This window comes from Rosa rugosa, chromosome 6, assembly GCF_958449725.1.
Source record: "Rosa rugosa chromosome 6, drRosRugo1.1, whole genome shotgun sequence".
Taxonomy (NCBI): domain Eukaryota; kingdom Viridiplantae; phylum Streptophyta; class Magnoliopsida; order Rosales; family Rosaceae; genus Rosa; species Rosa rugosa.
Window position 1 is genome coordinate 10659393 of NC_084825.1, and position 24037 is coordinate 10683429.

At 40.4% G+C, this 24037-nt stretch overlaps 1 protein-coding gene and 2 long non-coding RNA genes across 3 annotated transcripts; 1 reads left to right on the forward strand and 2 right to left on the reverse strand.

Annotated features, from left to right (window-relative positions):
* The first annotated feature begins 1335 nt into the window (after positions 1-1335).
* Positions 1336-3836, forward strand: LOC133718242 (dynamin-related protein 4C-like). Its single transcript, XM_062145065.1, has 2 exons — positions 1336-1351; positions 1616-3836. The coding sequence occupies exon 2, from the start codon at positions 1639-1641 to the stop codon at positions 3637-3639; it is 2001 nt and encodes a 666-aa protein (XP_062001049.1). The 5' UTR covers positions 1336-1351; positions 1616-1638; the 3' UTR covers positions 3640-3836.
* A 204-nt stretch (positions 3837-4040) lies between these two features.
* LOC133718243 (uncharacterized) lies at positions 4041-13046 on the reverse strand. Its single transcript, XR_009850172.1, has 3 exons — positions 12998-13046; positions 12847-12876; positions 4041-4281 (listed from the first exon to the last, which is right to left on the reverse strand). It is a non-coding gene; the product is annotated as an uncharacterized LOC133718243 (long non-coding RNA).
* Positions 13047-13101: 55 nt separating this feature from the next.
* On the reverse strand, positions 13102-13765 carry LOC133718244 (uncharacterized). Its single transcript, XR_009850173.1, has 3 exons — positions 13508-13765; positions 13359-13437; positions 13102-13275 (listed from the first exon to the last, which is right to left on the reverse strand). It is a non-coding gene; the product is annotated as an uncharacterized LOC133718244 (long non-coding RNA).
* Positions 13766-24037: the final 10272 nt, after the last annotated feature.

A 24037-nucleotide genomic window follows, 5' to 3' on the forward strand; every position in this document is an offset into this window, starting at 1 on the left:
ATTGGCCATGTTTTTTGTGACGCTTTAACTAAAATATTTATATCTTTTCAATCTTTTAGGCCTATCTTATGGTCTCAGTGAACTACACAAAGTACAACTCTTGTTGAGGCCAAATTAAATGAAATCAAACAGTAACAAACATCAAATGAAACTCCAAACCATACAAAATCCAAAAGGGTTTTCAGATGCATATCTGTAGTGTTTGCACAAAAGATTTGAAATTGGAGAGAGAGAGAGAAGTAGATATGGTGGCCTCTGGGAAGGTGGCGGGTCGGCAATCGGTGACGTGCCGCTGCAGGTCCTTCAGGAAGCTGGTAAGTTTGGTTCCTCTCAATAAGGTGCATAGAAAAATCTGAGAGAAAATTCAGCCATGTCAGCTTTAATTCCCAAAAGTTTGGGCTCTCTATCTCCTCGAATCCAAATTTCATTTCAATTCATTTTATGAGTTACAAGTAAATTGAAACAAGAAATTTGAAGCTTGAAGAACCAACCTTTTGTAGAAATCGGCGAGGCGCGTAATGTTCGAGGAAGGTTCAGGTCAGTTCAACGTCAGATGTCGAGGTCAGGTCAGTTCGACGTCAAAGGTCGAGGTCAAGTCAGTTCGTCTTCTACCGTTTCAGAATAAGAGAAGTGTCAAAATCTCACCTTTGGAGACTCTTAATAACCAAGTTATATCAGATTCCATGCCTCAAGCATTTTGATACACAATGAATAAGTAATCTGGAAGTAAGTCACTAGATTTTCCGTTGCTTATTCTGCAAGTAAATGGTAAGTTGTTAAATGCCTTATTGAACTAAATGATAATGTCCATTTCAGTCTCACAACTCTAGCATAGAGATCGACACATTAGTTCTGTGCTTGTTCTTATGCATGCTTGATTTCATTATTTGTCAGGTCACTTAGTTTTTTTTTATGCACTAGGATTTCTTTACAACCAGTACGTAACTCCATTCAAAGATGCTGAATCTACAAAAACTAACTCTTTGATTCTGCAAACTCTAATTGCCTTAGGGGCTTCCATCTTTAACTTAACTTAAGTCTTTTCTTATCACAAAAAAAAAAAAAAAAAAAAAAAAACTCATCGGAATGTTAATTAATATGCGTTTGTTTCATAATCAGCTACCTCTTTCATACTTCCATTGATTCTTGTCCTCCTTATTATAGGAAGGAATTCATATGGATCATTTGTTACCTGCACATCACGAATCAATATCACAAGATATATCATATAAGTATCATGATTTTTATTCAAGTCATAACTTATTGGACTATGATGCATTAAATCACAAATTTTGCAGGAACTTCTACAATGTAAAAGATCGAAGATCGTGAAATCCAAACCAGCTGACAGGTTTGATTCTTTTGCTTTACCATTTACTTTTATTTTTACTTTGTTGTACCATGTTGCTTTAACATTTTGTTTCTATGCGGTTCACTTTTTCCTAGCAGAACGTATTCATTTCACATGGACTGGTGGGGCTTCTATGAGATTCAATCATTTCCCCACTGTTCCTAGTCATCTTTATGACTTTTCCAAACAAAGATTAAAGTCTAAAGGTGCCTACATTGTTTTCTGTTTCTCCTCCTCCATCTCACTCTTTTAGTCTTCTTTCAGTCAATACATCAGATTATCAGAAGATGGGAGCAGCAAAGCAAACAGATTTAGCATGCATTTCAGAAGGTGAAGGATCATCATGTGTAGAAAAACATGCCATCCTTGAAGCAGCACCTATTGTGTCATCCTACAATGACAAAATCCGTCCTCTCCTTGACGCCGTTGACAAGCTCAGGAGCCTCATGGTTATGGAGGAAGGCATTCAGCTCCCCACCATTGTTGTTGTAGGTGACCAATCATCTGGCAAGTCAAGCGTCCTTGAATCCCTGGCCGGCATCAGCCTGCCACGTGGACAAGGTATCTGCACCAGGGTACCCCTTATAATGAGGCTTCAACACCACTCTAGTCCTGAACCAGAGTTCCAGTTGGAGTACAATGGCAAAGTTGAGCACACTGATGAGGTCAACATTGCTGATGATATTGTCAATGCCACCAATGCTATTGCTGGGGCAGGTAAGGGAATTTCTAAAACCCCATTGACTTTGTTGGTGAAAAAGGATGGTGTTCCTGATTTGACTATGGTTGATCTCCCTGGAATCACTAGAGTTCCTGTTCATGGTCAGCCTGAGGATATCTATGATCAAATCAAAGATATGATCATGGAGTATATCAAGCCTGAAGAGAGCATCATTCTCAATGTGTTGTCTGCTACTGTTGATTTTACAACTTGTGAATCCATTAGGATGTCACAGAGTGTGGATAGAGCTGGTGATAGGACCCTGGCTGTGGTCACAAAGGTTGATAAGGCGCCCGAAGGACTATTAGAGAAGGTTACAGCAGACGATGTTAGTATTGGTCTTGGTTATGTCTGTGTGAGGAACCGGATTGGAGATGAAACTTATGAGGAGGCAAGGGCAATATCTCAACAACTTTTTCAAACTCATCCTTTGCTGTCCAAGATTGAAAAATCTATGGTTGGAATTCCAGTTCTGGCTCAAAAGTTGGTGCAGATTCAAGCTTCTAGCATAGCTAGAAACTTGCCAGACATTGTCAAGAAGATAAATGACAAGCTGAGTTCTTGTCTTCTGGAGCTGAACAAAATGCCAAAGAAACTGTCATCTGTTGCTGAAGCCATGACTGCGTTTATGCAGATCATCGGATCATCAAAAGAATCTCTTAGGAAAATTCTGGTCAGAGGAGAATTTGATGAATTCCCTGATGACAAGCGCATGCATTGCACTGCTCGGCTTTATGAGATGCTCAGTCAGTACTCAGATCAACTTCACAAGTGTGAAGAAAGTGACCCAAAAAGTAACTTCTTAGTAGAGGAGATCAAGATTTTGGAGGAAGCAAAAGGTATTAATCTACCAAATTTTGTTCCCCGCAATGCTTTTCTTGTTATCTTGCAGGGAAAAGTGAAGGGAATTTCGAGCATACCTATTGGTTTTGTTGAGAAGGTTTGGAGTTATATTGAAGAAGTGGTTATGTCTTTGTTAATGCATAATACAGAAAACTATTATCAGCTTCAGGAATGCACCAGAAGAGCTGGCCGTAATCTTATAACAAGGATGAAAGAAAGGTCAGTTGAGTGGATGATGGAGATAGTGGAAATGGAGAAGCTGACTGATTATACATGTAATCCAGAATATGTATCCGAATGGAGCAGGCTGATGGGTCAACAAGACGCATTTGTACATACGGTGTTATCTAAAAATTACTCTACGATCTCTGTAGAGGGTATTGGGGAAGTTGAAGTTGGAGTCCTTCGGCAGTATAATCATGTTCTGTCTCAGGCTTTCGACTTGAAAATGAGGATGACTGCCTATTGGAAAGTTGTTCTGAGAAGGCTTGTTGATTGTATGGCTTTGCATTTGCAGTTGAGTGTTTCGAAACTTGTGAACCAAGACATGGAGAGTGAGATTGTGAATGAGTTGATGGGACCAAATTGTGGTGGTGGGATTGAGAAAATGCTGGAGGAATCTCCAGCAGTTGCCATCAAGCGTGAGAAGCTGGTAAAGAGTATCAAAAAGCTTAGGGATTCCAAAGAGGTTGTTGCTAAGATCTTGGATGGCGTTGCTACCTAATTGCATAATGGCGTGTGGTCTCTTTCTAGGTAGTATTAAAAATAATGCGTTTTGTTTATCATGTCTGTATGAACTATCTATTTCTGGCAATTAGTAGAGTGGATTTTGCTTTAATTTTGATGCAGCTTATGTTTCTTCTTTCTTCATTTAAGGTTTGATAGTGTTCATGAAATAAAGATAATATGTAATGCTCAATACTCAAGTCAGTACTTGTGAATGAATTATAGTGTTCACTAGAAAAAGGCGCCCGCACGCTGCTGCGGGTTTTATTGTCAATCGATCCAATTATAATAATGCATTCTCGCTAGGTTGTTTTTGATAAAAATAAAAAATAAAAATAAAGACTAAAATGTGTAATATAGTTGTGAAAATATTGATCTACATTACAATTTTGATATATATACTCTTATATTTTAATAACAATTGGAATTGTTTGAAATGAAGAAGTTTAGAACATGAAGAAAGATATAATTAAGGAAGTAACCCAAGGATAGGATCCTTAATCTTACACAATTCAATTAACCCTGCATGGCACTCTCTTGACATTACAAAAGATCTAATGCAAATTCAGAGACAACTCTAGTATGACCTGTACCTTCAATATGCTCTTGATCCTCTCCTACCGCCCATTCCAGAACCCCACTGCAGATTAAGATTGCACAATGTAATATGTTAATAACTGATCTGAATTACAAATAAAAAATTCCATCCTTTAGCTTAAAGAGATTAACCAAAAACAAACCATAATGCTGAACTTAGCAATGAAAAAATCACATACAGCAAACACGAACCTACTCTTTTCGTGAAACTTTTTGTGGTCACTATTTCTCACAAACATGATAGAGCATTAATATTATAAACTACACTGCAATCAACCACTCTGTGGAAACCCTTATTCGATAAATTATCTTATATTCATGAAGAAAGATCTTCCAAACTTATGAAAGCCATCAGGTGAAGTGGTGAACATACTCTAGAATTCATATATTCAAAATCCAGACTTCCATACATCCTGCCATAGGGGTGAATAGGACCACCATACTACATTTAATTCTCCACCAAAAAAAATAAATAAATAAACAAATTTTTTTGTGACAGAACAGCTTCTTTCCAGTTTTGGCCAATGTTCCTTTCCGCAGAAAGAAAAATATGCAATGGTAAATTACATTGATCAATGATCATACATATAACTCTAAGAATTAACAACAGAATTGGGTCCACAACCAAATTATTATGTGTGTACTACTGTACTATGTGCGCAAAAAAATGCAATTTGAAACAGATATAGATAAACAATAAAAAAATAATGTCCAAACACTCAAAAGCTACTTTTTGTTTAAGTATATTGGTATTGAGAGAGAATTGTAGAGAGAAGTGTGTATTATTATTGAGAATAGGAGCCCTATATATAGGGATTACAAAGTACTAGTTCTAATGTTACAAGGAATACCAATCCGTGTAGGATTGGGAAATCTAGAACATTCTCTCCTATTGCTACTCCTAGTTTGATAAGGCACACTAAATCGATATTCCTTCAACACTCCCCCTTGTGCCGCTTCAAACTTGGTGGTGACGCTTCATCCATTGCCTCGTTAAAAACCTTGCCAGGTAACAAAAACCCTGTGGGATAAAAATAACCCTGGTCGAAGGACAAAAAGAGCACAACACGTCCTTCACTCTTCGAGATCGAACATGTAGACATCATAACTCCCCCTGATGTCGATATCTCCCCCTGATTGCTACAATCGTGGGAGTTCGGATAACTTTCTCAATCCGATGCTCTTCACATGTTTCTCGAAGGTGGATTTAGGTAACGACTTAGTGAATAAGTCCGCTACATTATCCTCTGATCGGATTTGATTCACTTCAATCTTTAGAAGTGATTGTTGTTGCTGATTATAAAAGAACTTAGGCGATATATGCTTGGTGTTGTCGCCCTTGATGAAACCTAACTTCATTTGCTCAATACAAGCTGCATTATCCTCATAAATGCATGTAGGTTCATCCGTGGTAGACTTCAAACCACAACTTCCTTGTATATGTCTAATTATAGACCTTAGCCATATACATTCACGAACGGCTTCATGTAGAGCAATAATCTCTGCATGATTCGAGGAAGTAGCAACAATGGTCTGTTTCGTAGACCTCCAAGATATCGCAGTGCTTCCCATGGTAAAGACATAACCAGTTTGGGAGCGACCTTTGTGAGGGTCAGAGAGGTACCCTGCATCAGCAAATCCCATCAAAACATCACTGTCGTTTTGATGGAGGGGGATAGGGTGAGGCCGGCCACCATGGGCGGTGGCGGCGCTGGCGGTGACAACATGGCCGATGGTCATGTTATGGACGGCGGCTCCATGCCTAATGGGGTCCGATCCCATTCTTCCGTCATTCCTTTTCTCTCTGTAGGGATAAAATAGGCCCATATCAATCGTACCTCCTGGGTATCGAAAGATTGTCTTTACACCAATCCAATGGCGGCGTGTTGGCGCAGAGCTATGTCGAGCTAACAAGTTCACTACGAATGAGATATCCGGTCTTGTGCATTGAGCTAAGTACAATAATGCGCCTATTGCACTCAAATAGGGCACTTCGGCCTCTAATGGTTCTTCGTCCTCATCCCTTGGACGAAACGGATCTTTTCCGGGCTCAAAACTACGGCCGATCATGGGAGTACTCGCAGGCTTTGCTTTATCTTCATTAAAGCGTCTTAGGATTTTCTGAGTATATGTAGACTGATGGATCAAAATCCCATCACTACGGTGCTCGAGTTCTAAACCGAGACAAAACCGTGTTTTCCCAAGATCTTTCATCTCAAATTCGGATTTCAAGTAATTAGCAGTTTCCTTTAACTCATCTAGAGTTCCAATTAGGTTCATGTCATCGACATAAACTGCTACGATTGCAAATCCGGAACTTGTTCTTTTAATGAACACGCATGGGCATATTTCATTGTTAATATATCCCTTCCCAATCAAGTAGTCACTTAGACGGTTATACCACATCCGTTCGGATTGTTTTAATCCATATAGTGAGCGTTTTAATCTTATTGAAAACGCGCTCCGTGGTTTAGAGCCACTTGATTTGGGTAATTGAAGTCCATCTGGAACCTTCATATATATCTCTGAATCTAGATCCCCATAGAGATATGCTGTAACCACATCCATAAGCTACATGTCAAGTTTTTCGGAAACTACCAAACTGACAAGGTAGCGGAACGTTATAACGTCCATTACGGGAGAATATGTCTCCTCGTAGTCGATTCCAGGGCGTTGTGAGAAACCTTGCGCCACAAGGCGGGCTTTATATTTTACCACCTCATTTTTCTCATTACGCTTTCTAACAAAGACCCATTTATGGCCAACAGGCTTTACACTTGGGGGTGTCTGCGTTACAGGCCCAAATACCTGTCTCTTTGTTAGTGAATCCAATTCAACCTGGATTGCATCTTTCCATTTAGGCCAATCTGCTCTTTGTTGACATTCTTCAACAGAGCGAGGTTCGATATCATCATATTCTATAATCCCTTTCGCAATATGATATGCAAATGCATCATCAATCGCCATAGAATTTCTATCCATCATCTCATGTACACTAGTGTAATTTATGGAGATCTCTCTATTCTCTGGAGTTGGTTCTGACATTGGAGCGTCCCCCAATGATGTCTCTTGGACATAACCATAATCCGGAATATTCTCATGAGATGGATTATTTACATCGATGATTAATGGATTATTTTGTGCCAAACTCGCTTTCTTTCTTGGGCGAGAATCTATCGAACCTATGGGCCTCCCGCGCTTCCTGGCGGGAGCCGTGGGCCTAGCCATAACGTCACCATCATTGAGAGATGGGACGTTGGCGCCATGCTCATGCATTCTTGAGTTGGCGTCATGTCCTCTACTTTTAGGGACATCAATCCTTGCAGGCACGTTTGCAGCAGGTATGTGTGATCTCGTCACTTTAGCGATATCAGAAAACGCATCAGGCATCGATTCTGCTACGTTCTGAAGATCGAGAATTCTCCGCACTTCAATTCGGACTGTGCGGTTCGGGGATCAAGATGAGACAGAGTGGGGACAGACCACGACAATTCCTGTCGTTCCTGTTGAACATTGATGTTCTTATCTCCCCCTAATGACGGGAAGACTGTCTCATCGAAGTGACAATCCGCAAATCTAGCGGTAAAGAGATCGCCTGTCAAGGGTTCTATGTAGCGGATAATCGTTGGAGAATCATATCCAACATAAATGCCTAATCGTCTTTGAGGACCCATTTTGGTGCGCTGTGGAGGCGCAATTGGCACATAAACTGCACACCCAAATATGCGTAAGTGTGAGACATTAGGCTCATACCCAGTCACGATCTGGGACGCAGAAAAGGGTTGAGTGGCAGTGGGCCTCAAACGAATAAGCACAGCTGCATGCAATATTGCATAGCCCCAAGCAGAAATAGGGAGATTGGTGCGCATTACCAATGCCCTAGCGACCATTTGTAGTCGTTTAATGGCGGCTTCTGCGAGACCATTTTGGGTGTGAACATGAGGAACAGGATGTTCAACATCAATCCCAATGGACATGCAATAATCATCAAAAGTTTTTGATGTAAACTCTCCAGCATTGTCTAATCTTATAGACTTAATAGGATGATCAGGGTGGTGAGCCCTTAACTTAATTATTTGTGCTAGGAGTTTAGCAAATGCAGCGTTCCTTGTGGACAATAGCATGACATGTGACCAGCGTGTCGATGCATCAACCAACACCATAAAATATCGAAATGGTCTGCATGATGGTTGAATAGGTCCACAAATATCACCTTGGATTCTTTGCAAGAATGGTATATTTTCTTTAGTGTCCTTTGCATAGGATGGTCTCGATCCTAATTTTGCTAAAGAGCAGGCTTTGCAGAACGAATGATGGGCTTTAGAAACAACCAATGAGGATTTTGGTTGAGCCACAAAGTCACAAGTGACGTTAGAAGTAAAATTTGGAGACAAAGGAGCCTTGGTGGCGTCAATGCCACCCTGAGGCCGCAGGGGGAAGGCGGCGCCGGCCAAGGATGGCCGGATTTGGGGGGTGAACGGCGCCGTGAGGCGCAGGGCCTCATTCGGTGTCCAAAAACCGAGTTTTACTTCTTTTCGTTCTGAAAAAGGGATGTCCGTGTGAAGTCTTTAATATACGGATCATCATGTCACGACCTGGGTGTCCCAAACGGTCGTGCCAAAGCCTATATGTGTCGGAATCCCATAAATCATCTCTCATGACATGGTTGGATTCAATGACTCGAATTGTGGTTGCATACAACCCACTAGAGTGACACATAAGTTTCTCTAAGACTCGTTTATGTCCGTAGTCATTAGAGGTGATGCAAAGGAACTCTTGTCCATTCTCACAATGTGTTTCCACATGAAAACCATTGGCTCTTATATCTTGTAAGTAATAAAGTTCGAAAAATATGTCCATGACATGAGATAAAATCAATCGATACTTTATTAATAATAGCCAATGATTACATCAGAGTTTCTTGACCGAAATCTAATCCAATATAAAAATCAAACCGTAGACAAATCGTAGTCACTCAATCTGTTCGGTAATTTCAATTTAGTTGTGACCAGGTAAGGTAAGGCGAGATTTTGGTGGAGCGTTTGCTCACTTTTAAAACCGTTCTCTCAGATCAAACCTTGCCTAGACATCACAATTACTCTTGAGTACGCCTAGAGGGAAAGAGTTAATACAATAAGTCATTTGATTGATTTAAGGCATAATTGCCATTACATGATTCTTGGAAATAATAAAGACTATAAAAATCTGCGGCATTTTGTCTTCATCGCCAGATTTAAATTCTTTGTGAACTCGATGTCTTGATCACCATGATGCGACTACCTTCATAGGTACATTGCAAATTCAGGTCCATTGATCAGACGTTCCATATCAGAAATAGACACCATAAAGAGGATTCTCCCTTGATTGAGGCGCATTGGCGCAATATGCATAGTCCCTAGGACTGGTGGCGTTGGAAAGTGGTGCCCATGGCCAACGTTGGCTCCATGGTTTCCAACCCTATTTCCCTCAAAATCACGCCTCCTACGGTCGTGAGATTGTCGCCTTGAGCGATTACCTTCTTGAGCATTTTGATCGTATGGATTATGACGTCTATGGCGACTTTCTCTAGCCATAGGACGATGCTCTTGATAGCTATCTTGAAGCCTATCAAATCTTCTTTTCACAAGTTCATTGCCATGTCTTTCAGTAGTGGCCATAGCTTCAATAAGCTGTTGAAAACTTGTGATCCGTCTTGCATTTACATGAGTCCGGAGTAAGTCAGAGGACCTCATAGCATAGACGGGGAAGGTATTGAGGGTTTTCTCAATCAACTGGTCTTCTGTGATTGTTTTTCCACAAAGACGCATCATTGCTCTGATGCTGAGAGCTTCCGAATAAAATTGCATGACAGTGTCAAATTCAGAGAAGCGAAGATCTTTCCATTCTGCTTCTGTATTCGGAAGTATGGAGTCACGAACAGTGCCATATCGTTCGCGAAGCGCATGCCAAAGCTTTATGGCGCTATCCTCATTTATGAACTCAAACTGTAGGTCACTATCCATGTGACGTTTCATGAAGGCAAGTGCCTTGGAATTATCTTTCTCAGTTTGAGGGTCTGGAGCTGTTTCAATAGGACAAAGCTCTTGGATTGTATGCAATAAATCACGGGCAATAAGGTGGATCTCGACATCAGTGACCCAAATTAAGTACCTTTTGCCTGCATAATCCAATGGAACAAAATCAAGTTTGTTCATGTTTGACATCCTGAAAGATGAAACAAGAACAAGTTAGTTTCGGAGTCAATGCTTCCACGAAAACTAATATAAATAAGATTTCCGAGCTATGCTACCAAGAAATCGATTTCCAAGAATAATTGGATTAGACCGAAACAATGATGTTTGTATGGTCAAAATAGATGCTCACGAACGCTCTTAGTCCGTAGCATACGAACGCTCTTAGTTCGTTAAATCGATGCTTACGGACGCTCTTAGTCCGAAGTCTTACGAACGCTCTTAGTTCGTTAATTGCGTGAATCCCCACGATTCCGCTTTTCAATGATCGAACCCACGTTATAAGAAAGGTGGGATGTAGAAGAAGGGAGGTTTTTAAGTCCCCGAGAAAAAGAAGAAATATTTAAATTTCAAATTCTAGGAACTTCAAAACTTACTCATTTGGATACTTACTTGTATTTGGATCACGCGCGTGTCGATGCAGGCGTGATGGAGCGAAGCAATTCGAGTAGAGTCGTGCAGCGAATGCGGGGCAGCAGGGGCTGCGGTGGTAGTAGTGGTGTAGGAGCAGCGGAGGCAAACTGCAGGGGCAGCAGCAGAGGTGTAGGGCTGCAGGTGCACGGGTGCGTAGGCGGGGCAACAGCGTGCGCAGGTGTGCGCGGGGAAGCAGTAGGCGCACGGGCGCGGGGCTGCAGGGCAGCGAACTGGGCGCAGGGGCGCGCTGGCAGGTAGGCAGGCCGAGAGGGCTGCAGGAGCAGGCGGGCTAGCAAGGGGCTAGGTGCTGCGGCAGTTTTGGTGAAAAAGGTTTTCGGGTTTTTGGTTTTTGCTTTGTGGTTAGAACTCGTGTTGATAACGTGTTTAAGTATATTGGTATTGAGAGAGAATTGTAGAGAGAAGTGTGTATTATTATTGAGAATAGGAGCCCTATATATAGGGATTACAAAGTACTAGTTCTAATGTTACAAGGAATACCAATCCGTGTAGGATTGGGAAATCTAGAACATTCTCTCCTATTGCTACTCCTAGTTTGATAAGGCACACTAAATCGATATTCCTTCAACACTTTTGTAGTTTTTCAAATTACCAGAACACTCTTAAACATATAATGAGGATATAATGACTGCATATATAAGTATCACAATGGAGTTTCAAAAAAGGGCAACAGCTTTGAAAAGCATATGATTATCCACATTATGGATCAAATTCCATAAGAGAAAAGAATTCTATCAAAAACATTAGGCATACAAAATATCCATACTCAACTGCTATAAGCACCCTACCCATCGCTGTTACCACATTCAGTTCTCAACTGGTAGTGTTAAAATCCCAAGCCCCCTACCCCCAAATATATTAAAGTTATATGTGCTCTCCCTTCAGAAGGACATACGTACTGCTATATTCAAACAACAAAGAAAACAATATGCTACTTGTTTCGCGATGATCATGAACTAATAACCATATCAAACATACAAAAATATTTGATCCATTTAATCAAATCTCATCAAAATTGACAAAAATTGATTCTTCAAAGTTAGCCAAACAGTAGATAAAGCATAAGCTTAATTAGTCCCAGATACAAAAACAAACCGTTTAAATTTGTAATAAGTCCAATTTCTCTATTGGTTATGAATTAAGATTAACTGTCAAATAGAATTCAAAGACAGCAAATTGATTTCTAAATCAGTAATAAAACATGGATCTGTTGGACCTCCAAATGTTGAATAATCACCAAATTCATACACTGCAGGTCTTTCTCTATTTCAATTCTTCTACATAAATCAGTTGCCAAAGATTAGCAGAACTCAGAAAATCAAATCAAGAATGAGTATCAGTATACACTTCTTAAGCACATGGTCGCCATTGTGAAGATCTACACATTGCAGCACAGAATTTAGACAAACAAACACAGATGGAGTCATCAAGTTACAGATTCATTTGTAGTCAATGTATTTTCAAAGAAATGGAAACTGAACAAAACAAGGGTGCAGTAAGCTTCAAAGCTTCTATGAATTGGATTAGTAAGTGCTTATGATTCTTTTCTGAATAGATACAAAATCCCATACAGATAACTCTAGAAAATCCGGACTTAATTTAATTAAAATACTTCAAAGGTAAAGATTGATTTGTGAGATCGTCAAACCCATAGAGCAATGACCCTGTTTCATATACCATCTTTTAAGCATAAGAAGAGTTCCTCAACAGCATATAATCTCACACCAGCAGACCAGCTCATTTCAGTTTTCTACTCTACTCTCTGGCCATGGCTTTAAAATTGTACTAAAAAGTTCAAAACTTACAACTTCAAAGAAATTAATCCTCTAGAGTTCTCAGAAAAAGAAACCTTATCAAAAAATTTCTAAAGATTTAAACTTGAGCTTGATTTCTCTGACAATTCTCATGCTAAATTCAACAAAAGTCTAGACAGCAAGAACACTTACCAAATGAGGTCTTCTTTGCCGAATCTATTCCTGCAAAAAAAAATAACATGCATCAAGTAAAAACCCAGAACCCGCCCACCTAATTACCCTAATCAAAAGCAACTGGAGAAAAGGAACAAAAGCAAAGCATCGATGATCTGACCACAATTACCTTGATCAAAATCCAAATTCGCAAATCGCAAGCAACAAAGCTCCATCTGATGCCAAAAAAAAAAAAAATCAAAAAATCAAAAAACCCCCAAAAAAGAAATTGGTGAGAAAGAGCTTGCAATAATACCTGGGTTGCACCATCAAAAACTCCTCCAAACGATGGCTCTATCTCTCGATCATGGAGGAAAACATTGATGTAACAATCGGTTGTAGCTGGGTTGCACCGATACGTACCCTCTCTCTCTCTTTTTCTCTCGGCTGCTTTCTTTCTGCTTCTCACTGTCCGGGAATAAGATCAGAGAGAATGAGAAATTGTGGAGGGACAATCCACTGAATAAGCCAATCAACAATCCAAAACAAACCCGGAGATGAGTTCGCTTGTTCAAAACTGATAGTATAGGGCCACAAAGAGTGAATTCCTAAAGAAATTGTATTGGGTACCTGAAATTAGAGGAGATTATGAGCAGAAAGAAAGAAAGCAAATCCAAATCACAGACGAAAAGCAACGAACCTAACTCTCTCAATGTCGTTTATATGGCTGTAGAAGACACGGAGGAATCAGTAGTGGCACGATTGGGATCAACGATTTGGGTATTTGGGTGTAACAGTAGAGGTCGGTGTAAACAGATGCTTCCCGAAGAAAGAGATACAGTCAAAGGTTGAGGTCGGTGTAAGTAGAGGCTTCCCGAACAACTGAAAACAGATATTTGTAGGACGATGGCAACACCGTAAGTTGAGGGAAAACAGAGGGCAAAAACGTCATTTCTCACCCCCAAGATGAACAGTAAAATAAATAGTTCAGGCGCTTTAGTATATAGTAAATTTCGGAGTGGCTTCACTTTTAATTACTTGGTCAGCAATTGATTACGAAAGGGCACGACAATGGTTTTATTGCTAGTAATTATTTTGGGGAGGCTGAAAGTTTATCATCGGTTTGTATAATTTCTCTTTTGGCATACAACCATGACTCACTGTTTATAACCTACAAACTCTCTCGACTATGGGTTTGTGGACACCATATTTTGAAGCCAATCATATCATTTGCCGGTGAATCAGGGACGTAGTCAGGAATTACAAATGGATTAGGCTAATTTTAGTAATATAAAAATTTTGCGAATTTCTATATATATATATATATATAAATTGATGGTCGGCCAAATTAATGGTCATTAAGGCATTGATAACTGCTTTAAAGTTAGTATGGTTCAGGTTGGATGATTCAGTTCGTCCATTGGTTTAAGCGAGTTAGATACCTTAAATATCATCAATTTCGCTGAAATTTTGCAGAGATGATCTATACTTTTTTTTTTTCCTTTAAAGAGGATCAAAGGATTTCACTCCTACCCCCATGGTGACTCGAACCCAGGACCTAGATCCTAGGTAGTAAGTGCTCTAACCACTGAGCTAACACCACATCGTCGAGATGTGGATATGACACCGAAAAGTGACCATAAACTCTAACCTCGCACTTTAATTTCATAGCAAGGCCTCGCTCTGGATAAATATTTTATATATATATATATATATATATATTTTTTTTTTTTTTTTTTTTTTTTTTGAGGTTTGAAACTCAGTGAGAGACTCATCCTCACGCCTTTATTATTAAAAACATACAACGGGACCAGAATCCCGTAAATTAAAAGTCACAAGTATAAATCTAACTAAATCGTATCCTTCGAGGCCCGCTAACTTCAAACTTAGCAATCACATAATTATTATAAATACAATCGGCAAGTATTTTTTTTCAATGTAGAGAACCATCAAATCGTCAAGAAAGTCATCTTCCATCTTATTTTGAAGTTTGTTCTTTATGAAAGTCAAATGTCTACTCCACACGTCATGTGCTACTTGTGTAGGTTCTTATGGTGGTTCATCAACTTGAACTATCTTATCCTGCTGGTATAAGCTCGGATATGAAGTTTGTTGCTGCTTGACCTTTAATTGATGTCCGAGGTTTATAGTGAATGTCAAATTCCTCTAATTCGATGGCCCATTTTACCAGTCTATCAGAAGTCTCTGGTTTTAGCAATACTTGTCTGAGGGGGTGATTGGTGAACACGGTGATTGAATGTGCCTGGAAATAGTGACTGAGTTTCCTTGCCGAGACTAGGAGTGCTAATGCCAGTGTTTTGATATTTGGGTACTGTGGGGGTGGTCAATTAATTTGACCATGCAATCAAGGCAATTAAAGAAAAGTAATGGCAGTAGTTAGTGCGACAGTTAATGTAGCTGTAAATGCGACGATAAATGCGACATTCAGTATGGCAATCATGGCTGCCAATAAGTGACGATTATTACAGGAGTAAGTGCGGCCTTAATGGCAACTTGCCATCCAAGTTATCGGTATCTTGCCATGCAAGTTTACTTGCAACCCAAGTTGTAAGTCGCCTATAAAAGGAAAGCAGAACCACCAGGAATGGCATCGAACTCTAATTGAGACTTCTATACTTGACTCAGAAAATACTGACTTAGGCATCGGAGGGTTTTCTGTAGGTACGCCCCCTCCTCGAGCCGACGGTCAAACTCCGAGTCACCGCTCGAAGGAAGCTTCTAGATCATTCCGGGTCAGCTCCCTCTCCAGTCTGCATTCATTGGTGAGTCAAACTCCTCTACGGAATTTTTCGTCACCAACAGGTACCTTGTTTCTGCCCCCGTGAATCATTTACCTGCGTAGTACACCAGATACTCTATGTCAGTGTCACATCTGATTAGGGTCGAACTGATGGCATTACCAAAGGCAGCCAAGTAAATGAACAACATTTCCCCGAGGACTGGCTTGGAAGTAGCTGTACGCCGGTACCATAGTAAGGTATGCTTTGATTCCGAAGAATGCTACCTCGTGCTTAGTGGTCCAATTGATGAACTCTACATGCTGTGTCTTTAGTAATTTAAAAAATGGCACGCCCTTATTGGTAAGTCTTGCAACAAATCGTGAAAGAGCCACAATTCTTCCCGTTGAAGATTGAACCTTAATACCAGTATCGGTGAAGTCATATCTAGGATGGCCTGTACCTTCTCTAGGTTGGCCTCGATGCCTCACTGACTAATCACGTACCTAAGGAACTTCCTAACTTCAACCCCAAAGATGCACTTCTACAGGTTGAGTCTCATCTTGTTCTGCAAGATGATGGTGAATACAATAGCTAGGTTGGTTATGTGATCCTCTGCGGTGAGGCATTTGACAAGCATGACGTTGACATAAACCTCCATGCTTGTACTGATGATGTCTGTAAACATTGAATTCATTAATCTCTGATAAGTGGCACCAGCATTCTTAAGGCCAAAAGGCATTATATGGTAGCAGTACAATCCTTTATCGGTGGTGAAAGTGGTGTGCTCTTCATCTGCGGGGTTCATTCGTATTTGATTTTACCCGTTTGTACACATCCATAAAGCTAATTAGCTTGTAGCCAGCAGTCAAGTATATAAGTTGGTCCATCCTTGGGAGTGGGAAGCTGTCCTTGGAACAAGCCCAATTCAAATTTGTGTAGTCAAGGCACATAGGCCAGATTCTCACCTTCTTTAGTACCATAACCGAATAGCTAGCCACCGGGGATACGTTAGTTCCCTGATGAATTCTATAGCCTTCAGCTTTTTTACTTCTACTTATATGGCTCTGTATTTGTCTTCATTAAAAGCTCTGCGCTTCTGCCTCATAGGGACTGTAAAAGGCATGATGCAGGCTGCGAGTAAAAAGCATGACGCAGGCTGTGAGTGGCTACCTCAGTTGAGATACCTATCATATCCTCGTAAGACTATGCCAACATGGATGAATTGGCCTATAGAAACTTGATCAAACCCTCTCGAACATTGGGGGAGAGTTTTGTAGTGATTCATACCCTTTTGTCTGGATAAACCTGTGACAGCACAACTTCCTCGATGTGTTCGACGGTATCAGGCCATTCTTCATCTAAATTGGTATCCTTGCGAGGGTCCTCATCTAAATTGGACGCTGGGATGAGCTAAGGTTTGGGTTTGGAAAACTGTGGTGCTGCTTCTAACCAGCCTATCCTTTCCTTCAAATCCTGCATCCACTGTAGAAGAAGTGTGATTTGAACATTTGTAGATGGGGCTGGTTACTTACTATGTAAGTGGACTACCTCCTCTGAGTCAATCATCTGCTCACCATTGTCCACACGTTTTATAAGGGGAACGACACCCTTGCCCCGAAGTTCCCTTGGGTTAAATGAGTACTCACGGTGGATTACCTTCCGCTAAGATGGATATTGTATTCGGCGTTGTGGGCAGATTGAGTGTTTTCCTTGTTATTGTGTCGTAGGCCATTATATTTCTCCTACAGGTCATTGTATCGGTTGTTGGCTTCTACTTTCTCTGTGAGCATTCAGTTAATATCTTCTCTCATTTGCATCATCTTGTAGGCAGGGTCAGTAGATAAGGCTTATGAAGGCTTGCTTCCGCCGGATGCTAGTAGGTTTGGGTGTATTATTTGATCTTCCGGAGTGAGAAAGAGTCTACATTGATGGTTTGGTTTCTCATTATCTAGCGGGAGAGGGAGAGCGTGAGAATTGACTCGTCCGTCAGCCATAGAGAAACTTTAAATTTTTGTCCAAAATCATACAGACGGCGCCTAACGTTAGTGTGTGGATTTGGATGAGATAGTAATGAAGTGATTCAGTCGAAAGGTGATTCCACTTAAAGGTATTTCCGCTGGGATCTGTAGAAAGAGAGAAACATTGTTAAGAGTAAGTCTGTAGTGATCCAAACTTCGCTTTTCCAATACTTTAGTCAGATACAAGTAAAGCGGAAGCTAACTTGGAAACTGGTGAGGATGAGGAAATCAACGTTACCCCGAGTGTAGAGGCGAGACTCCTTTTATATAGGTGGTGGAATATGCTGGGGTTCATGCCAACTGTCTGCTTCAAAAGATCAAATCCGTACACGTTTCCGGACGCATGTTCCTCTTCGCTAGGTTGTGATCGCACCAGCATAGTTGTACGCTCACTCGGTGGACCAGCTAACAATTGTAAAAAATATGTGACAAAATTCCTATAAAATGAAAACATGAATAATATGGTAATATCTTGGGAAAAAAGAATAACAATATAGATAAGAAATTATGTTAAATTACATTAAAAATGGATATATCTCTCCCATCTCCAAAACCTAGCTATCGGGACTTAGGTTTCCTCCCATGGCAAACAACGCGAGCCTCCCTTCTAAGTGGAAATTTCATCTCCACACTCTATGGTCTATCAACAGCCTTTCAAAGTCGATTCTTTTTTACAAACACTTAACCAAGCCAACTTCCCTGTTGGATTGGATCGTTCAATCCAAAACTTTTGAATTCTCAGCGATATCGATGTGAAGGTCTGGCTGATATTGTGGGGCGGCCATGAAGATGGTGGCATGGCATATGGTAACAACAATATCTACTGATTTGGGTCGGGTCATCGGGTTCGACCACGTAGAGCAACCTATAGAGATTGGCATACAGGGATTGATATACAGGTGGTGTTTGGATTTGGGGTCAAATATGTAGAGGCGGTAGCAATCCGATCTGCAAGCGTGGCGGTAGTCCGATCTGTAGGCGTGGAGGCGAGCGTCCTAGCGGCATGGCAGCTTCGCTCCAAGCCAAAATGAGCTTCCAATGCCCAAAAGATGATGGAGAGTGTCTTGGCGGTTGCAAGTGCAGGTGCGCAGGCGGTGATCGGCGTAGCTGATGACACTGTGCAAGGGGAGGCGGATGCAATAGCCACGAACGGGACAGTTGCAAAAGAGGAAGGCCCAGATCAATTTGGAGACCCAATTCCAATTGGGGGCCCAATCCAGCTTGGGTGCCCATATCAGTTGGGTGGCCCAGATCAGATGGATAGCCCAAATCAATTTGGAGTATTGGGTGTCCAAAATATTTGGGAATGTTTCTTGGATTAGGGCCCAATGTGGACCAAAATAGGGCCCCTAATTCTCTAGGGTTTTGTATTTGGGATCGCGGTGTTTGATCCAACAAACTATGCTCAGCACATGCAGTACTAGCTAGAGTCTTGTGAACTAGTAATGGCTCCAGAAAATTTAAGTTTTGTTCAAACTTAGCCTATTTACTATGTTTTTTTTTCCCATAGTGTATAGGCTCGCTTTTGAAGAAGTGACTATTGATTGTCTAATAGGTGGTGCAAAATGCCACATCCTAGACTTTCCCATAAAGATGACAAGGGCATGTATGTATTAGTGTCATTCTGACTTGAGTTGAATGAGAATTAATTTGTTGATTCAAAAAATATATATAGATAAGAAAATGAAATAAAGTAAGAAAATCTATATATTATATTATTTTTATTTAGGAAAAATTTATCGAATCGAGGCATGCAAGCGCATTATCCTAAGAGAAGATTCATCCCCTACTGCACAAGGTTGAATGACGAACTTCCCCCAAGATACAACAACTCTTCAAGCTCCATCGTGCAACTAAGAAGTTTCATTGAACCTTAATCACTCGCGCACTCAAAACGGTGTATATTTAAAATACATACATCGTATAACATATAAGAGGACTTTAGGTGGATAGGATGTTGCTCTAGAGTAGTTGCATTATGGTAGAGTGCTTTTGCTATCCACGATATCCCTCATATCTATCTGACCATCTCGACCTTTCATATTCGACAATATGTCCAATCATATGCCTTCAAACCACACATCATTCCGACTCTAGCCATGTACCCTTATATAGGTCACACTTACCATGATGCTCATTAGCCTCATTAACCATATAACAGTCTAATAGTAATCATATATTTAAAACATAAAATCGTTAAACCATAAATAGAGGTACAAAATAAAAATAAATTTTGACCTCCAAACATTAGATAATGTATTACATTTACAATTACACACCGTCTCATGTCTCAAACTTCTATCTGCAACCATGGGAAATGGTGTCAATTTAGCTTTGCTGATTGGTTAATAATTGACCAAAATCGTACATAACAATAGTGAATTTGGATAGTCTTCCAAAGGTAGCGGTTCTGTTTTTGACAAATATGTCATACAAAATTGAGTACAACTTCACAACTTGTCAGGTTCAAATTTTTGCTGCAGTAGAAAAGTCATGATTTGGTATAGGTAGAGATATGTACACCATTTTTCTTTGGATGCTGGAAACTGATGCTTCTTATAAGTGGCAAAGTTGCAATATGCAATTATTTGATGATATCAAATGCTTTACAAATAGGTTGTTAAGAATATCTTGTAATTAAATGTTGTGATTTAGGAGATTTACTGTATCTTACTTTTATTCTTAGTTTGTAGGAGTTTGCTTAACGTCCAAGGACTAGTCTGTGTATAGCTCTTCTTTCTTTTTTGCCACACCAATTGCAGCGTAATCATCTTTTGCTTCTACAATATTTCCATGGCTGAAGACAAGGTTATTTCCTTTGTCCTCAGCAGCAGCAGCTCCTCCACTGATGACTCTGCAAATCACATGTTTCTCCACCATTCAGGTCACCATGGTTTGCTCCTTGTCTCAAAGAAATTGACTGGTGATAATTACAACTCTTGGTGTCGTTATACGAAAATATCTTTTAAGTGCCAAAAACAAAACCGGTTTCATCACCGGCAAAATCAAGGAACCATCTACATCCTTGAAACAAGATGAGCATGCCCTTTGGCAACAATGCAACTATATGGTCCTCTCTTGGATCCTCAATTCACTTGAGCTAGACCTTGCCGACTCGGTTCTTTCATGCACTACCTCTCATGCTGTTTGGGAAGATCTATGAGAGAGATTTGCCTTGGGTAACGCTCCGTGCATATTCCAGCTCCTGGGAGACATATACAGAATTGAGCAAGGGCAGATGTCTATTGTTGCTTATTATACAAAGTTGAAGGATCTTTGGGATGAACTTGCCTTACACAACACTTCAGTGACTTGCACTTGCGGAGCTCAGAATGATCACACCAAGCTCATGCAATTTCTTATGGGATTAAATGAGTCCTATGCAGGTACGTGTGGTCAATTTTTATTAATGAATTCATTGCCCTCTGTGTGACAAGCTTATGCCTCTGTCACCCAAGAATAAAAACATCATGAACATACATCTTCTACACTTGTATCATCCGACACTACAGCCATGTCCGTGAGTAACAATAATGCTTCCAAACGCAATAACAGAACCAGGGCAATCAAGGCAACACCTACCGCAATCGGACTCCAATCAAGCAATGCACTTACTATGGTTTGAAATATCACACGAAGGAAGCATGTCACAAGAAGCATGGTTTTCCATCTTACTGAAGACCAATATATTGAAGTTCTTGTAGCTTTAAATCCCAAGCCATCAACTCCCCAAGCTAATGCGGCTTCTGCTTCTGAGTTCGCCTAAGGTTTGTTACCGGTTGATCCCCATTGATGGATTATCGATAGTGGATCAACCAACCATATTATTAATTCACCACAGCTATTCACAAAAAGTTGCAAGAACTCTTCCTCGCCACCAATTTCTTCGCCTAGTGGTGCCAAGGCTAATATCTCCATGAAGGGGTCAATTAAAATTAAGGATTACATACTTGTTGTACTCCTTAAACTTTTCCCTAAAAAACGGTTTAATCCCTCGCCTTTTAAATTAAATTGGATAGTCCGTATTCTCTCTTTCTCACACAACAAGTCCATAACAGGTCCAAAATGACTATTATACCCTCTTGTTTTTTAATTTTTCTCTTCTTTTTTTTCCTGCCTCTCTCTCTCTCTCTACTACTCAGTCGGCGAGGTCCTTGGCCACAGTAGGGTCGCCGTCACCGCTCAAATCACTACTCCATCACTCAAATCATTATTCCACTTTCTTCCACCACCGAACCAAAACGTTTCCAGATTATTCACAAGTTAGAAAATTCACACCCTCACCAGATTATCCAAAATTAATTGGGTCGATGGGGTGACTCTCGTCCCACACTGGATTATCCTTATCGTGATCTGCACTCATCCATCCCTCCCCGTCCTCCCGGTTATTGCCTCCCTCGTCAATTTTTGAATTCGAAATCCAATTCGATCACACTCTCTTCATCGTTACCGCTCACTTCGATTTGATCTTCTTATTTCTAAACTCGAAGCTCCTGTCACCGTTCTGGTTTAGATCATCTATCTCAGTCGAATCGTCACTGTTGACGAGGTTGGTTATCAAATTTTCCTTGAAAGATTTACTAGAGTCCTTTATAAGCGTCCAGGGGTACCTAGCCCTTCGCATGTGTGAGTTGATTGAGACAGTCGCAGTGGACTGGTAGCCGATCTCACCTAATCGGAAGAGTGAACACAAATTGGTAGTCATAGATGGACTTATAGCTCTTTTCAAAAATCCCCTATTCTTGATCGAGAAAACTGAATACCCAGATGGCGATTTTGACTGAAAAGAAGGCGAAATTGAATACCTAAATGATGAATTTGACTGAAAGAAGGCTCGGATTTTGATCGGTTTATTGCTTGGAGAGGGGAAAGAGAGAAAGCTGAGAGAGAGAAGCATAAAAAATAAGAAACAAAAAGAGAAAGAAAAATAAAAAAAATGAGAGAAAAATAGAAAAAAAGATGAAGTGAGGGGCATAATAGACATTTTGGACCTATCGTGTGAGAATTAGAGAGAATGAGGACTAAACTGTTTAATTTAAGTGGTGAATGACTGAACTGTTTTACGGAGCAAAATACAAGGAGTAACAAGTATTTAATCCTAAAATTAATGATGCTGTTTTACGAGATGTTATATGTGTGTCTTCCTTTGATGTCAATCTTTTATCTGTTGGAACAACTATGGATGATTTACATTGTTCGGTATCCTTTTTTCCATCTTGGTGTATTTTGCAGGACTTGGCTTCAAGGATGATGATTGGTGTGGGTAAGCGAGGAGGAGACCTATACTACCTTGTGGCGTTAGCTTCCATCAGTCCTTCCAAACATCCTTTTACCTGTCACCTTACCATCTCTTCCGACCTCTAGCATCGCCACTTGGGACATCCTTCTTCTGCTCGTTTACAGTATCTAGCAAATAAATCGCTTCTTTTTCATTTTGATTCTAGTCATAAGTTTGAGATTTGTCCTTTGGCAAAACAAACTCGCCAACCTTTTCCTTCCAGTTCAATATCAACTTCTAGATGTTTTTCTCTTATACATTGTGATATTTGGGGCGCCATAAGACTCCCTTGCTTAAAGCTCATTAATTTTTAACTATTGTGGATGATTTTTCTCGTTTTACATGGGTTTTCTTGATGCGTCACAAAAGTGAAACACAATCTTTACTTCAAAAATTTTATGCCTATATCAAAAATCAAAACTCATTTTCGAACATATGTTCAACAAATACGCTCTGATAATGGGGCGGAATTTCTCTCTTTGAAATATTTTTTTCTTGAACAAGGGGTAATTTTTCAACATTCTTGCGTTCGCATATCACAACAAAATGGTGTTGTTGAACGCAAATATAGACATCTTCTTGAAACTGCGAGGGCTCTCCGCTTCCAATCTTACCGCTGATTTTTGGGGAAAATATGTTCTTACCGCTGCTTACACAATTAATTGACTTCCTACACCTTTATTGAATAAGAGAACTCTATTGGAAGTCCTTTATCACAAATCCCCTGATTATTCTCGCATGCTCGTTTTCGAATGCATTGCTTTTGCTACTGCTGTTCATCCATCCTCCAAGTTTGCTCCCCGATCTAATAAATGCCATTTTATTGGATATCCAATTGGCCAAAAAGCATACAAGCTTTATGATTTGGAAACAAAAAAATATATATAAATCACAACGTTGTTTTTCTGGAAAATACCTTTCTCCCGTCGCACTCTCCTTCTTCTTCTTCTTCCCAGACCGTGTTCCCCAACACTGTACACAGTATCTCGACCTGCCTTCTCTCTGACCCAGGCTCGGCCAGCGTCGCATCTGACTTCATCCCGGCCGACATCACCTCTGACCCAGTCTCGGCCGCACTCGTCCCACACTCAAACGCGCTACCGTCCTTTACCTCTGCCCGTCAGGCCGCGCCGTCTGATGTTGGAATAATGAGTAGAAAAATATGTGCAAATATGATATCTCCTACTCCCAAG

Excerpts from the sequence above, each read along its gene's own strand:
- LOC133718242 (XM_062145065.1), top strand. The coding sequence starts at position 1,639 with ATGGGAGCAGCAAAGCAAACAGATTTAGCATGCATTTCAGAAGGTGAA.